This window comes from Sciurus carolinensis, chromosome 8, assembly GCF_902686445.1.
Source record: "Sciurus carolinensis chromosome 8, mSciCar1.2, whole genome shotgun sequence".
In the NCBI taxonomy this organism is placed as follows: domain Eukaryota; kingdom Metazoa; phylum Chordata; class Mammalia; order Rodentia; family Sciuridae; genus Sciurus; species Sciurus carolinensis.
Genome location: NC_062220.1, coordinates 84,114,667 through 84,131,274, shown reverse-complemented (window position 1 = coordinate 84,131,274; position 16,608 = coordinate 84,114,667). Strand labels below are relative to the sequence as shown.

The window sequence follows — 16,608 nt, the reverse complement described above, 5'->3', positions numbered from 1 at the left end:
GGATCTAGAAAACATAAACAAATCAATATCAAGTAATGAAACTTAAACAGCAATTAAAAGTCTTCCAACAAAGAAAAGCCCAGAACCAGATGGATTCTTAGTTGAGTTCCAGCAGACCTTTCAAGAAGAACTAACACCAGTCTTTCTAAGATTATTCCAAGAAATTAAAAATACAAATACATTCCCAAATACATTCTAGAAAGCTAGTTATCACCCTAAGACTAAAGCCAGACAAAGTCACATCAAGGGAAATAAACTTCCAACATCCCTGATAAAAACAGATGCAAAAATCCTTAATAAAATATTGGCAAGCCACATTAAAAAAACACATTAAGAAGATAGTACACCGTGATCACATGATTTTCACTCCAGAGAAGCAAGGTTGGTTCAACATATGCAAATCAATAAATGTGATTCATCATATAGAGTTAAGGAGAATAATAATCACATGACCATCTCAATGGAGACATAAAAAGCATTCAGCAAAATCCAGCACCCATTCATGTTAAAAACACTGGAGAAACTAGGGATAGAAGGAACTTAACCTAGAAATGATAAAGATTAGAATAGACAAACCCAAAGTCAACACCATAACGAATGGAGAAAAATTAAAAACGTTTCCTCTAAAATCCACTCTCATCTGCTCAATATAGTTCTTGAAACTCTAGTTGGAGCAATCAGACAAAAGAAGGCAATTAAAGGAATACAAATAGGAAAAGAAGTCAAATTACCTCTGTTTACTGATGACATGATCCTGTATTTGGAAGACCCAAAAACTCCATCAAAGACTTCTAGAGCTGATAAACAAACTCAGCAAAGTAGCAGGATATAAATAAGATCAACATACACAAATCAATTGCTTTCCTACACTCCAATAATGAATCTGCTAAGGAAGAAATAGGAAAACTATGCAATTCACAATAACCTCAACAAACAAACAAAAAATCTTGGTAATAAATCCAACCAATGAGGTGAAAGACCTCTACAATGAAAACTATAGAATGCTGAAGAAAGAAATCAAAGATCTTAGAAGAAGGATGTTCTTGTATAGACAGAATTAATATTGTCACAATGGTAACACTACCAAAAGCAATATATGAATTCAATGTAATCTGCACCAAAATCCAAAGACATTCTTCACAAAACTAGAAAAATTAGTCCTAAAATTCATTTGGAAGACCCAGAGTAGTAAAAGCATCTGAACAGGAATAGTGATGCTGGAGGCATCATAATTACCAGATCTCAAATTATACTACAGAGCTACAGCAACAAACCAGTATAGTATTAGCACCAAAATAGACATGAAGACCAATGAAATAAAATAGAAAACACAATATAAAACACAGTCATCCGATAACTGACAGTTGCAAAAATATATGTTGGAAAAAATCCAGCCTTTTTAACAAATAGTACCATGAAAATTGAATATCCATATATAATTGATTGAAACTAAATCCTTCTTTCTTGCCCTGAACAAAAGTCGACATGGATCAAAGACCTAGAAACTTTGCAACTGCTAGAAAAAAGAAATGAATGGAAAAAACAGGTGCAACACTCCATCCTATAGGTGCAGGCACTGACTTCCTAAATGAGACTACTAAAGTATAAGAAATAAAACCGAGAATCAATAAATGAAATGGCATCAAATTGAAAAGCTTCTGCACAGCACAGGAAACAATTAAGAGTGTGAAGAGAGAGCCTACAAAATGAAAGATCTCCACCAGTTGATCCTTTGACAGGGAACTAATACCCAGAATACATAAAAAACTCAAAAAACTTAGCTCCAAAATACCAAATAACTCAATCAATAAATAAACAAAAGAACTAAACAGATACTTCTCAAAAGAAGAAATACAAATGACTAATAAATATATGAAAAATGATCAACATTCCTAGCAATTTGGAAAATTCAAATCAAAAGTACATTGAGATTTCATCTCACTCCAGTCAGAATGGCAATTATCAAGAACACAAATGATAATAAATGCTGGTGAGGATGTGAGGAAAAAGGTACACTTGTATGTTATTGATGGGACTGTAAATTAGTAGAACACTCCGGAAGCAGTATGGAGATTCCTCAAAACACCAGGAATGTAACCACCATATGACCCAGCTATTCCACTCCTTGGTATTTATCCAAAAGAACTAAAATCAGCATACTAGAGTGATACAGTTACATCAATGTTTACGGCAGTGCAACTCATAACAGTCAAGTTATATAATCAACCCAAATGCTCATCAAAAATTAATTTTAAAAATGTGGTATATATACATGATGGAATTTTACTCAGCTATAACAAAGAATGACATTATGGCACTTGCCAATAAATGGCTGGAACTGGAGAACACCATGCTAAGAGAAATAAGCCAGACACAAAGTCAAGGGTTGAATGTTTTCTTTCATATGCAGAAACTAGGCAAATAGTGTATGTGGGGGGCATGGCTGGTATGGAGATTCCTATGAAAACAGAAGGGAGATCTGTGGGCAGAGGAAGAAGATTTATAGGGAGGGAGGAGGGACATGAAAAGAGAGGAACAGTGTAATGAAATTGACCAAACTATGCCAAGTACATATGTAAATATACAACAGGGAATTTCACCCTTATGTATATCTATAAAGCACTAATTTTTAAAAATCCATAAATAAACAGAAGACCAGTAGAGTAGAAGAAGAGACACAGGAGAGGGAGAGGAAGGGTAAGGGAAAATACTGGGGACTGAATTGGAACAAATTACATTCCATGCTTATATGATTGTGCACATCATGTATAATTAGAACAAATAAAACTAATTTTAAAAAAAGATACAGAATCTACATAGGAATCTAATATTACAAAAATTTATTTTGCCTAGGAAGTCCACTGTAGCCATGATAAACTATAGGAATTCTGAAGCTAAGACCATGGCGGGGGGGACTCTTCCTATCACAATATACACATTATTATAAAAAATAGCAAAACAGATTTTACTCTTCCAATCTACTGAGGTGCAAGGCAGTTCTCATTTTTTCACAAAATGGAAATATACCTGTTGAGAAACAAAGGCAGCCTGAAAAGTAACAGTGACATGAGATGTCTAAGTTCTAATGCATTTTATTTTCACAATTCTTTTCCTTTACTAAGGTCTCTACCCTTCATTTCTATCAAAGTTCATTATAAACCTATTATTTTCAGAAGCTCCAATTATTCAGTAGAATTCAAAACTAAATAGTCTATCCTATCTTCCAGAGAACAATTTAAAATAGGCATTCAATAAATGTTATTTTGAAGAATTACATGGAAATATAAAAAGAAGGTTCTTATGCTATAGTATTAACAATATAAAATAAGAGACTGGCAGTATTTTATGCAAAAAAAAAAAAAAAAAAAAAAAAAACCCGTAAAATTTCATTCCTACATCAAAATAAACCTCTGGAGTAAACCTGAACATTAGAGGTATCAATCTAAAAAATGATGAATATTTCCTATTTCTGTTTCCTAGGCTTGAAAATCCTCTTGAAAGTTCCAACACAACTATACTTTTCAATTCTTTTTATGCAATTCCTTTCTTACTTTTTCTTTCTTTATAATTCCATCATACAACTGCTACCTCATCATCAGCATCAAAACAACAGTAGCCACTTGTTCACCTAAATGGTCTTGATCATTAAAATATTTCCTTGTTCAAATATTTATTTTACCTAAAATACAGATCAAATGTGTGCAAATTAAGTGTCTAAGATTTTCTTCAGTCTGTAACCATCCTCCTTTGTGGCTTCATTCTTCATTTAGCTTATCACATGAACACTAATCTGAAAGTGATATATATAAAACACCCTCTCAAAGGCCCTAATACACAAGTCAAAAATGTTTATACATTAATACTTAAAAGGCTTTATGGTTTCTCTGATACCTAGATGTAACAACAGAGTTGTTTACAAAGAAATGTCCTTTCTATTTCCTTAATAGTAGCAAGATAGTGTTACTTAGAAATTCATTAATTTATCCATGAGAAAATAAGTCAATTCAGAGCAATTAAGCAGACAGTTGGTTCTCTCTTTTTTTCTTTTTTAACAAAAATGGTAGCAACCAGTGGTTTATATCTAACAGAGTTATTAGGTATTCTTAATGTTACTGAATTTTTTATCACTAACCTGTTGAGGAGTAATGGTATCTCTATAACTTGGTAAAATTTTTAGGGTGACACTTCCACTAATATTTTTCAGTAATTCTTGTAATTCCTTTGGGTTGTTTCCAACCTCATGGCCATTGACTTCTTTGATGATATCTCCCACATGAAGCAGACCTTGTCGATCTATCATTCCTCCATGAAGGATTCGAGCAATTACCAGATCATTATTTTCAACCCTGAATGTTACACCCTATAGGAAATAAGAAATAGAATTACTGTTTTATTTAACTAATAAGAAATAGATAAATATTCATGAATATGAGAAAATAATTCCAAAACTAGATAAGTTGTTCTTACTTTTTCCATGATTTCTCCTGTCTTAATATTTCAATCCCATTAAGCTAGGTGCAAATGTAAGAATATACACCACTCCATCAAAAATAACTTTCTTGGTAAGGTTAGCCCTAAAAATGAAACAAAAACTAGTATCTAGGCTGTATGCCACAGGATAAAAGGAAGCTCAAGGAAACATGAAAGGGTATTTGTGCATTCTGATAGACTTATTCCTGGTTTTTCCTTTCCTCCACTTCACTATTCTTAGTTAGGATCCACAACAGCAGAAACAGTAAACTTCAACTGTAACTGTAAGTATACAGTTATTTGAACAATGGCTTCAATTTTTAAAAACAACTTTCTACCATGTTTTAATATTATTATTAGTAAGCAACCTGAGTTCATTATTTTTTTAAAGGCAGGAAGAATTGGAATAGTTATCTTTTGAATTCTTTGATACCTACTGGCATACTTCTAACTTCTAATTCTGTTAAACTTTTTAGTTTTATAAGCTCAATCAAGTTGACAGACTGTCAGCTGTGTGTTTACACATAGGCCAAAAAGACTGATAAAAAAGTTTTCAGATTACATTAAGAAAAAGAAAAAGGAAAAAAAAAACTAGATAAGAGTAGTGACTGAGTCACAATTTATTTACATTTCAGATTTAAGAAGGCACTAATTTATCTACTCACCAGTGGCTCCCCAGCTCTTTTGTGAATTCCAAGAATACGAATGGCATCTACTGGTAATAACTGATTATTGAGAGAAGAATTATTCATTTCTGGGCTTGACGGAGGTGAATCATAACATTTTGATGCCACAATATCATGGGCTTCCAAAAGCGACTGTAAGAAGTGAACACAGCCTGTGGTTATTAGCTACTGATGGAATAAGTTACTAAAAATAATTTGTTAGTTCATTATCCCAGTGGAGTACTAAAAATTTCCCAGGCGTGCATCATTAAATTCTCAAACATGAATGGAATCAAATATATATAGAATTTCTAAAAGAAATATAAAAATAGCTTTATTTTTCATCAACAAATAGTATAATAGTTTTGTCTTAGATTTGAAGAGATTGAAAGAATTCAGTCACATGTTTTTAAAATGATATGCTCATGAGAAACCAAATCTAGGTGTCCAAATCTGGTGTAGGGAAGGCACTAAATTTCATTGCCAAATTTTCATTTCAACATCACTTAGTATTTATCATTAATTTCTATTTTATTAGGTATTATAAAAACCCAAATGACAAGGACCCTTATGTTGCTAAGTTAGTAACATGATATACTTTCTACATGTACAAAATGTGCTAAAAAGATGAGAGTCAGAAGATAGATAAATATAGACACATTATATCAGTGATAGAAAATTTTGTTACTAATAAAGGTTTTAGTCTGAAGAGACACTTGAGGGAAAAGAATGAGTCAGTAAAGATCCTGCATCTACTGAATTTTTAAACTATATTTACTATCTGTGCTATCATCATGGATGATTTTGATCTAGTTTTCTAGGAATTTCTTATATTTTTATGTATTTAAAATGTTTTTTATTCCTTATCCTTAAGGGGTAAGTTTTACTGCAATTGCACATACTCATCATAATGCTAAATTTAAAAAAATTTTCGAGTGAATAGATTATGAATTCAAAACAGTAAATTAAAATAAAAGAGAGGAACAAATATCACCAAGTTCACAAAAGAAACAATCTGGATATTGACTTAATCTACTGATTCCTGGTCATTTCATGAAATGATCTAAAAGAAAAAGAGAAAAAATTCAAAAGGAACTTCCAAATTCTTCCCTATAAACGCTGGAAGTTATTTAAAGCCCTAGGCTTGGCTGTTTGGTTTTGCACCCTGTATTCTCTCAGTATTTTTTACTCCTGTTACTTGAACCACTACTTACACAATGCTAACTCCGTATATTCTGGTTCAAAACTCTTATATGCTTCATATTCATGTAATAAAAATGTGTCCACAACTGGCTAAAGTCATGACAATTTGAAAATCAAAGAGAAATTATAATTGAAACACTGAATTAATTTTTAAAAGAAAACCCCATAGGTCCACAATGCTATTGAAAACAAGAAAAGACCGAAAAACTCAGTTATTACCATGTGAAAATGCTATTTTAAACAAGTCTTTGCTTTGAAAATTGATAAAGAGAAAGATCTAGGACTTCTCCGCCTTTTCAAGAGGAAATTCATTATAGGGTAACAACCCCACTGATGAGAAGCTCTACATTTATCAAAGAACACAGCTAATGAAACTAGAACAAGAATTTGAAAAATTCCATTTTGTAATCACTAATGAAAATATTGATCTAGGCAAGGATTATTAATTTGTGTTCATCAGAGGTAAATGGTTGATAGGAACCAGCATTTTGTATAATGTCAGAATAATAACAGACCAGATTACTTCATAAGGGAGATTTTAAAGAAAGTGGTAGACTGTCATTATCCTTAATCAAGGAACCAAATCATCAGTGGGGGGACAATCAGGTATTATACATCTTCTGATGTAGTCTAATTCATGTTGCACATTACTGAAGTTGAACTGTAGCTCTAAATCATCAATTTGAATCATAAACCTTTTAGCTAGAACTTCTTAAAACAGGAAATAGAAGTGATAACTGAACAACCCATCGGGGCAGCAACCAGACAAATCTTGGAAGTGCCACACTCTACAGGACAGGGGCCTGAACTCTTCAGTAGGTCAATACCACAGAGGGAAAGGGGTTGCCAGCCAAATGCTACACATAGAACTGGGTTGAACAATACCCTCTTCCTCCTCCTAGGAATCCAACTGTCCTCAGGATAAAACCTGAATATCTTTGTTTACCTTAAAAGGACCCAATCAACTGGTCCCTGCATAAAAAGTGTGCCTGATGTGTATCCAAGGCATTTGTACCAAAGATGCTGGTACAAAACCATCCCACTGCTATCTTCATATTTTGTAGTAACATTATTTGTAGAGTCACATAAAGATTTTGAGAAAAAGCAAGGGGGTGTTACCATTTGATTTTCAGTGCTAGGATTTGCAGTGAAAAACAGGTGACACTTATTGTTCCATCTTAGCTCCATCCTTTCTCCACTAAAAGGCAATGTCTGTCATAAAACATGTTACCATTTATGACTGGATGTATTTCTGGGGTTTTCATTCTCTTCAACTCATCTATTTTCCTAAGACTCCCCAATATCACACTGTCCTAATTAACTCAGGTTTAAAAGAAATCTTTCTGTCCTTTGTCTGATAAAGGAGATTCTTCTTGTTGAAAATGATTAACTCATTTACTGAACAAAGTTTAAACTGCACTTACTTTTTTAACTGTGGAACAAGTATGTCTGGTAATAGTTTCTATCCTTAGCTTGTCTTTGTTGCACAATCATTAATCCCAGTCTTGAGAAGCAATACTAAAAAATGTTCATCATTGACCCCAAGGAGTACTGGGAAGCAAAGTGGCAGTAAGAAAGAAAAGAATTTCATTCTCACAGTGAGGAAAATTTTGCTAGCATGAGGTCTGATGGTAGAAAAGGGATGTTGTTTTCTTTAACTGCACAAAGGAAAATCCACAGTGATGCATCTCTGTGACAGACACTGGTACATTTATGTAGGAGGCATAGTTATATCTGTGTATTTATGTATCTTCAGCATATCAGGATATTAAAATTTCTAAGTTGGAATTTATATACTTGTAAAACATGGCTCCAAGTAATTCTCCAAAGGAAAAAATCACTTAAAACTGGAAATTAACTACTAAAGAACTTCAGGAACATAGGGTCTTAGGGAGAAGAGCTGCAGGGAAAGGTTACCTGGAAGTGAGGCTCTTTGAGTATACCAACCAGTTCTGCTGCATTTTCATCCACATTTATTAGGGGAGTGATATCTTCAAGAATTTCATTAACTAATTCCAAGTTATTATCACTGACAGCTTCTAGTTTTGAATCTTCAAGCCTCTCATGAGCCTGAGAAGACAATAGTTTATTAAATAGTACTTATTTCATTTGCCCCAGGCCATAGTTTACTTTTGCGTTTATTCCTTTTTCATAGTTTTAAAACATAATACTTGGAGGTTTGATTCACTGAAACCCATTTTAATATTTCTATCAGAATACATACATTTTAAAGTAAATATGCCATACAGTATAATAAACGCTGGCCTCCATTCCTATCCTACAGGTCACGAAAAACTCACTTTTATGACTACTCCTGAAAAACCTGGATAGGACACATGACTATTAAAAACCATGTTATGCTCCTACCCACTAACAGGATTTCTTAATGACATTCTAGTTGAGGCTCTAACTCTTAGTATGTCTTATTAAATGATTAAGCATACAAAAAGAATAGGAACATAAATGTTAATGTATGCTAACATTACATATAGTTTACATTTCAAAAAATAATAAATATCATTCTGGAAATTTCAGAATCCTAAAGCTATTAATTTTCAGTTTTGAAAATTCAGGCTGGGAATGTAGCTCAGTAATGGAACACTTCTCTGGCATGCACAAAACTCTGGGTTTGAGCCTCAACGACATGAAAAATAAATGAATGAATGAATGAATAAATAAATAAAAAGGAAAGAAGAAAAGAAAACCAGTCCATCTAGACAAAAAAAAAAAAAGTCATTTTAGAGCAGTTGAACCTTCCTGTCTCTAAATCTTAAGTTTTGTTTTTGTTATAAAATATCACCATCTTCTCCACAGAAAACACACTGTGAACCACACTAGCATTACCCTTTCATAGCAGAATTAAAGTGGTTTTAAATTCAAACTGAGAATGAAACTACGCAGGCTTCATCTCCTAAGGATTCGTTGCTTTTCTGATAAATAGTTGCTGCCTGATGTTAAAGATGGGAAAAAAACATAATTATTAAGATTTAATTTTTTAAGTAAAAACCATGTAAGATGACAACTCTTACATTTTCATTCATCTCTGTAAGGGCTGAGGAAAAATCCAAATTTCAAATGGTGACAGTGTTAACTAAACTTCACCAGTTTCCTGTAATACTTTACATGTTATGTCTACCCCCACACAGAATGGATCCTATAGCACCCAAATAATAATATTCTAATTTTTAAAGATAATCTTTTGGTTTAAATTTTTTCCTAGGTGTTTCACATGTGTGAAGTAAGTATCGGTTATTATTCTTAAGAGACAGGTATCTTGCTATGTTGCCCAGGCTGGTCCCAAAATTCAGGGCTGAAGCAACACTCTGTCTCAGCTTCCTGAGTAGTTGAGATTATAGGATGCACTATCACACCTGATGAAATAATTTCTTAATTAGAAGAAGGGATCATATACTAAGCAACATTTTAAAGAAAGACCTCAGGAAAGGAAATTTTAAAAGTAATATGAAATACTGATAAAGAAAAAAACTTAATCAAAAAGGAAAAATGTCAAAAGGCCAAATATAATTTAAATGGAGGAAAAAGTTTCTATTAGATTTAGATAAGAAAAAAATTAAAGACTAAAATATGCCACAAAGAATGAGAATGGGTATAATTTGTAATTTTGTGAAAAGTATAATACAAGCCTGATAAGGATAGTATGAGGAGGATACCCAAAACATATCACAGAATGATTATCACCACTGCAAGTAAAATAATCTACATAATTAGTTACCACTTAAAAAAAGCTATAATTGCCAATCAACTAAGTAAAAATATTTGCTGATTAAAAAGCCTAAAAACCCTAATTTAGCACCCTGAAATACTCTGATATTCTTATGGTACTATAAGAAGAAAGCTTTAAAAAATACTGGAGGAAAGAACTTTAACATTTACTTGGTTGGTTTGTGTGCACCAGGCATCACACCCCGGTACTCTATATGTATATGTGGTGTGCGTGTGTAGTCACAAAAGTAGGTAGATATTCACGTCACTCTACCGATGAAGACAGTGATGCAAAAGGAGGTGAAATGATTTGCTTGAGCTCACACTCCTAGTGGATATAGGTAGGTAATACCAAAGCTTGAGCTCTAATCTGCTAAAGCTTATTTGACTGTTACTATACAGACAGCCACTTAAATATTATTTTGTGGTTAATGATTCAATCCCATAGATGACGTATTATTCTCCCTCACTTAAATGTATGAGACATGCTTTCACTGGCTGCTAGTTTATTTGTTGCTTCTTAGCATGGTTCTTGTAGCATAGGTGTATTGTTACTTTTGTTCTATACTCTCTCTCTGTGAGTTTTCTGATATTCCTATGGCTCAGAATACTACCTCACCCCTCTGACTTTCACTCCTTTGCTCTAAGGAAGAACAATAAAAAGTATCTGTTTCTTCAGGAAATGGATCAAGACTGGCCCGCTACTTTCAGGCACCATGTCAACATATTTTCTATAAATCTCATGTTACATGATCATCACAGGTAACACTATTTTGACACTAGTATAATTTAACACTTCAGGACAGACACTCTAATATATCTCTTCCCTTCCTTTCTATGTGCTTCTACCTACTACTCACTTCCTTTTGGGTGAGGATAGGCAGGAATGTGAAAGGACTAACGCCCAGAGTGAAAGGGGGGTCAAGTGGGAGGGCAGAATTGTGCCATAAGAAAACTCAAACATGCCTGAATTTTTTCCACATAAACCTCACAGGTTGATTTTATGGTAAAAAGAATCTCAATAGAAAATAAATTCTCAGAAAAAAAGTGAAATTACAGCTATGATTATATTAATATGGAAATTCAATTTCTGAAATATATTTGTGTTCAATCAAGATTGATTTTACTTTTCTCAAGAAAGTAAGTACAGGGCTGGGGTTGTAGCTCTGTGGTTGAGGGCTTGCCTCACATATGTGAGGCACTGGGTTCGATCCTCAGCACCACATAAAAATAAATAAAATAAAGGTATTGTGTCCATCTACAACTAAAAACAAACAAAAATATTAAGAAAGTAAGTACAGGTTCTTAATTATTAACATGTAGTTTTTTTAAATTAAAAAAAATTTTTTTTAGTTACAGATGGAGACAGTAACTTTATGTTTTTATGTAGTGCTGAGGATTAAACCCAATGCCTCACCCATGCTAGACAAGTGCCACCACTGAGCCACAACCCCAGGCCCCCTAACACATAGTTATTAAACCTCTGAAACACTCTGAAAAACTTGGGCCTCTGTTCACCTTAAAGTCAGCAGCTTTCAAGGGTTATCCCTTTAAAACTTGAACTTAACTAATCAAAATAAAAAGAACAGGGAAAAACACTAAAAACTGACCAGAGGGGCAAATAAGTCATATGCTATTTGACTAAATGAGTCTTGTTTCCTTTAAGAAAGAGCATTATTAGAAAGCTAGCATATCACAATAAAAATACATTTCACCTGCATAAGTGGTTGGAAGAACATGCCATTACTGACACTGTAGAACTCTTGGATCTGATACAAATATGGCCTAGACTTCTTGTATGTCCAGTTCTGAGAATTCTATTCACCACTGAATCTTAGAAAAATGAACTGCAGATAAGAAAAAGTTCTTTCAAACTTCTGGGCATTTTACTCAAGCACAATTCAAGCATGCTTGTAAACAAAAGCATTTTGAGCAAATATCTCAAGCTATATCTAGCATTACTATGTGTAACCTTGCCTTTCTCCATTAAATGTAAGGACCATATCATAAATTTTGTTTCAATCTTCTTGTAATAGGGCTAAGTAAGTATGTAGTCATTGCTTATTAAACATTTTTTGAAAAACCTAAGTAAAGGGAAATAAGTTTGGTTGTGGTTCAGAGTCAATGTCTTCTTTTATTCTAGAGACCTAAAACATGATACATCAGACACATCAAAGAAGACTCCAAAGCCAATAAGAATTTGAGCAGAAAGTAAAAGCAGAGAGTAAAAATAGAGAACTAAATTTCTATATTGCTTCTGCATATGTGGTATCAAAAAGATGAGATCTGCTCTGGAAAAAAAAAGGTGAAAAAGGTTTACACAAATTAGAATGGAATAACTCTAATGAGTAAAGAAATTTTCAGAAATCACAGTTATCCAAATAGAGTACAAATTCTCAAATTAGATAAGTTATGTATCAAGGTACTCAGGAAGCTTCTAAATGACCCTTCTATGCTGTTCTTAAAGAAATCTGTAGACCAGAACCACACAGATGCCAAAAACAAACAAAAACCAAAAACAACTGGAAAAGGAAATCTGCCATACTTTTTAAAAAGGAACAAGAACATATTAAAGAGCTTGGCTTTAATAATACTCAGAGAAAATATAGAAAAACCTTTTAAAATCTCTGAGCTGGAAAGACCTGTACAAATATGAAGCAAAATCTGGAAGGTATAAATTATACCAAAAAGGCCCCCAAAATTCACTATGTAAACATTTAAAGTTTCTTCTCCTTAAAAATTAACAAAGTCAAAGGGGATGGTGATGTAGCTCAGTTGGTAGAGTGCTTGCCTTGAATGCACAAAGCCCTGGGTTCAAACCCCAGCACTGCCGAAAAAAAAAAAAAATTAACAAAGTCAAAATACAAATGAAGAACAAGGGTTAGAACAGAAATTACAGACAAAATGCTAATTTCTCTTTAAAGGACTTCTACAAAATAATAAGAAAAAGAACACTTCATTAAGAAAATGGGAAAAAAATTTATCAAAAGGGAAAATCAAATACCTCTTAAATGTACTGAAAAGATATGTAATATCACGATAAAAAAAGTACAAACTAAAACTATAATGAAATATCCTTTTTCTTCTTAGCAAGGATAAAAAACCTAGTAACGTAACATGCTGGTGAGAATATGAGAGAAAGACATTTCTTCCTTTTTTTTTTTTATCCCCTAGTGAAAACATACTGGTAAGCAATTTGATCAGATCCACCAAAATTATACTGATTCTTGTAAGAATTTGTCCTTAAGATACATAATTACATGTGCAAAATAAGATGCAGCAAGATTAGATATTATAGCATAATTTATAAAAGAATAGGCCATCTAAATATCTGTCAGAAGGCTCACTTAAAATCCACACATGGAAATACATCAACTTTACAAATAAAGGTGCTCTACAAGTACTGATATGGAGTTTTAAGCAAAAAAAAAAAAAAAAAAAAAAAAAAAAATCAAGGTTTAGAACAGGTAATATAAATCCACAATCTCCATTGTATTAACTAGTGAAAGACTAGATGCTTTCCCCTAAGATCAGGAAAAAGATGTGCCCACTTTCACTTCTATTCAATATTTATGATGGATATTTTAGCCAGGACAATTAAGCAAAGAACAAAGGGGCACTCTGATTGGCAAGAAAGAGATAAAGTTATGTTTATTCACAGATGACAAGATCTTATATTTAGAAAATCCTAAGGAATCCTCTAAAAAACCATCAGAACTAGTAAACAAGTTCAGCAAGGTTGGAGGATATAAAATCAATTGTAAGAAAACAATTCCATTAATATTTGCATCAGAAAGGATACACAGAGGCAAAACTTACTGTGACAACTACAAAACATTGTTGATAGAAACTGAAGTCTTGAATAAATGGAAAATCATCATCCCATGTTCATGAACTAGAAAATTTAAGACTGTTAAGATGGCAATACTTCCCAGATGGTCCACAGATTCAATGCAATACCTTTTGGAGTCACAGGTTACTTCTTTGTAAAAATTGACAAACTTATTCTAAAATGCTTACGTAACTGCAAGGGACTCAGAATAGCCAAAAACAATAACAACAACAATCCCCACCAAAGCACAAAGAAAAAAGATTTCAAAAATTGTTAAAGGAAACAAGTACCAAAACAGTTTAGGCACACCACAAGAATAGACAAGAGTAATGGAATACAATTCAAAGTCCAAGACAAAATTCATACATCAATAGTCATGTTACATGTTAGGCAAGGGTGCCAAAACTATTCAATGGGAAAAAGAACAGTCATCAACTAATGGACGGGGTAGATACTTACAGAAAAGTTTGAATCTCACCACTTACCATATGTGAAAATTAACTAGAAACACATCTAAGATCTAAATGTAAGAGAGTTAAAGCTGTCCAGCCAAGAAACATGGGTAAGTCATCATGTATCTTGGATCTGGCAAAAAAAGTATTCTTATAAATGTCTTCACAGGTACAAATGAAAGAAGAAAAAAATTTAGGTAAATTAGACTTTATCAAATTAAAAATTTTTATTGAAAGCATTCCTTCTAAAAACTGGAACAAGACAAGGATGCCCTTATGTCTATTCAACATAGTTCTGGAAACTCTAGCCAGAGTAATTAGAAGAAAGAAATTAAAGGGATACAAACAGGAAAAGAAGAACTCAAATTATCCCAAATATCCCTATTTGCTCATAACATGATTCTATATTTAGAAGATCCATAAAACTCCACTACGAAACTTTTAGAACTCATAAATGAGTTCAGCAAAGTAGCAGGACATAAAATTAATGCCCATAAATCAATTACATTCCTATACATCAGTGATGAATCAACTGAAAGAGAAATTAGGAAAACTAACTCATTTACAACAGCCTCCAAGAAAAAATATTTAGGAATCAATCTAACAAAAGACCTCTACAGTGAAAACTACAGAACACTAAAGAAAGAAATTGAAGAAGACCTTAGAAGATGGAAAGATTTCCCATGTTGTTAGATAAGAAGAATTAATATTGTCAAAATGGTCAAACTACCCAAAGTGCTATACAGATTTAATCCAATTTCTAGTAAAATTTCCAATGATGTTCTCCATAAAAATAGAATCATGAAATTTATTTGGAAAAATAAGAGGTACAGAAGAACCAAAGCAATCCTCAGCAAGAAAAGTGAAGCAGGAGGCATCACAATACCAGACCTTAAATTATACTACAGAGGTATAATAACAAAAAAGGCATGGTATTGGCACCAAAACAGACATGAAGACCAACAGTACAAAACAGAAGACACAGAAACAAACCCACATAAATAGCTGTCTCATACTAGACAAGGGCACCATAAACATACATTGGAGAAAAGATAGCCTCTTCAACAAATGATGCTGAAAAAAATGGAAATCCATATGCAATAAATTGAAATTAGACCCCTATCTCTCAACCCTGCACAAAACTCAATTCAAAATGGATCAAGAATCTATGCATTAGACCAGAGACCCTACACGCCTACCAGAAGAAAAAGTAGGCCCAAATCTCTCTCATGTCAGTTTAGGAACTGAATTCAACAAGACTCCTAAAGCGCAAGAAGTAAAATCAAGAATCAAGAAATGGGATTGTATGGAACTAAAAATCTTCTCAGGAAACAAAACCATCAAGAATGTGTACAGAGAACCTACAGAATGAGGTTGCCACCTGCACCTCAGATAGAGCATTAATCTTCAAGATACATAAAGAACTCAAAAAACTTAACACCAAAAAACAATCCAATCAGTAAGTGGGCAAAGGAAGTGAACAGATACTTCGCAGAAGAAATATGGTCAAAAAAATAATATGAAAAAATGTTCAATATCTCTAGTAATTAGAGAAACTCAAGTCAAAACAACACTGAGATTTCATCTCACTCCAATCAGAATGGCAACTATCAAGAATACAAGTAACAACAAATGTTTGTGAGGACTTGGGGGAAAAAGGTACACTTACATGTTGCTGGTGGGGCTGCAAATTGGTGCAACCACTCTGAAAAGCAGTATGGAGAATCTGTAGAAAACTTGGAATGGACCCACCATTTGAACCAGTTATCCCACTCCTCAGCATACACCCAAAGGACTTAAAATCAACATACTATAGTGACGCATCCACATCAATGTTTATAGCAACTCAATTCACAACAGCTAAGCTATGGAACCAACCTAGGTGCCCTTCAACAGATGAATGGATAAAGAAAATGTGATACATATACACAATGGAAAATTACTCAGTCATAAGGAAGAATGAAATTATGGCATTTGAGGGTAAATGAATGGAACCGGAGACTATTATGCTAAGTGAAATAAGCCAATCTCGAAAACCAATGACCAAATATTCTCCCTGATAAGTGGATGCTGACTCACAATAGGTGGGGAGCAGAGAAGTGGAGGTTCTCCAGATTGGACAGGGAGGAAGTGGGAAAGGGAGTGGGGATGGGAATGGGAAAGACATTAGAATGAATTGGACATTACTTTCCTATGCTCATATATGAATACACAACCAGTGTAACTCCACATCATGTACAACCACAAGAATGGGAAGTAAACT

General features: G+C 33.3%; 1 protein-coding gene and 1 non-coding gene across 8 annotated transcripts in view; one reads left to right on the top strand and one right to left on the bottom strand.

The window, feature by feature from the left end:
• The window catches only part of Pals2 (protein associated with LIN7 2, MAGUK p55 family member), a 125,421-nt gene that overhangs the window by 43,748 nt on the left and 65,065 nt on the right, over nucleotides 1–16,608 (bottom strand). For 5 of the 7 annotated variants that reach the window (XM_047560951.1, XM_047560950.1, XM_047560954.1 and 2 more), the window contains exons 3-5: nucleotides 8,256–8,408; nucleotides 5,136–5,288; nucleotides 4,133–4,360 (exon numbers count right to left, since the gene is read on the bottom strand). In XM_047560951.1, coding sequence (XP_047416907.1) covers nucleotides 4,133–4,360; nucleotides 5,136–5,288; nucleotides 8,256–8,408 — 534 coding nt within the window. The remainder of the gene's footprint in view (nucleotides 1–4,132; nucleotides 4,361–5,135; nucleotides 5,289–8,255; nucleotides 8,409–16,608) is intronic. The other 2 variants (XM_047560955.1, XM_047560956.1) reach the window with 1 other exon arrangement.
• Nucleotides 12,822–12,894, top strand: Trnas-uga (transfer RNA serine (anticodon UGA)). Its single transcript has one exon. It is a non-coding gene; the product is annotated as a tRNA-Ser (tRNA).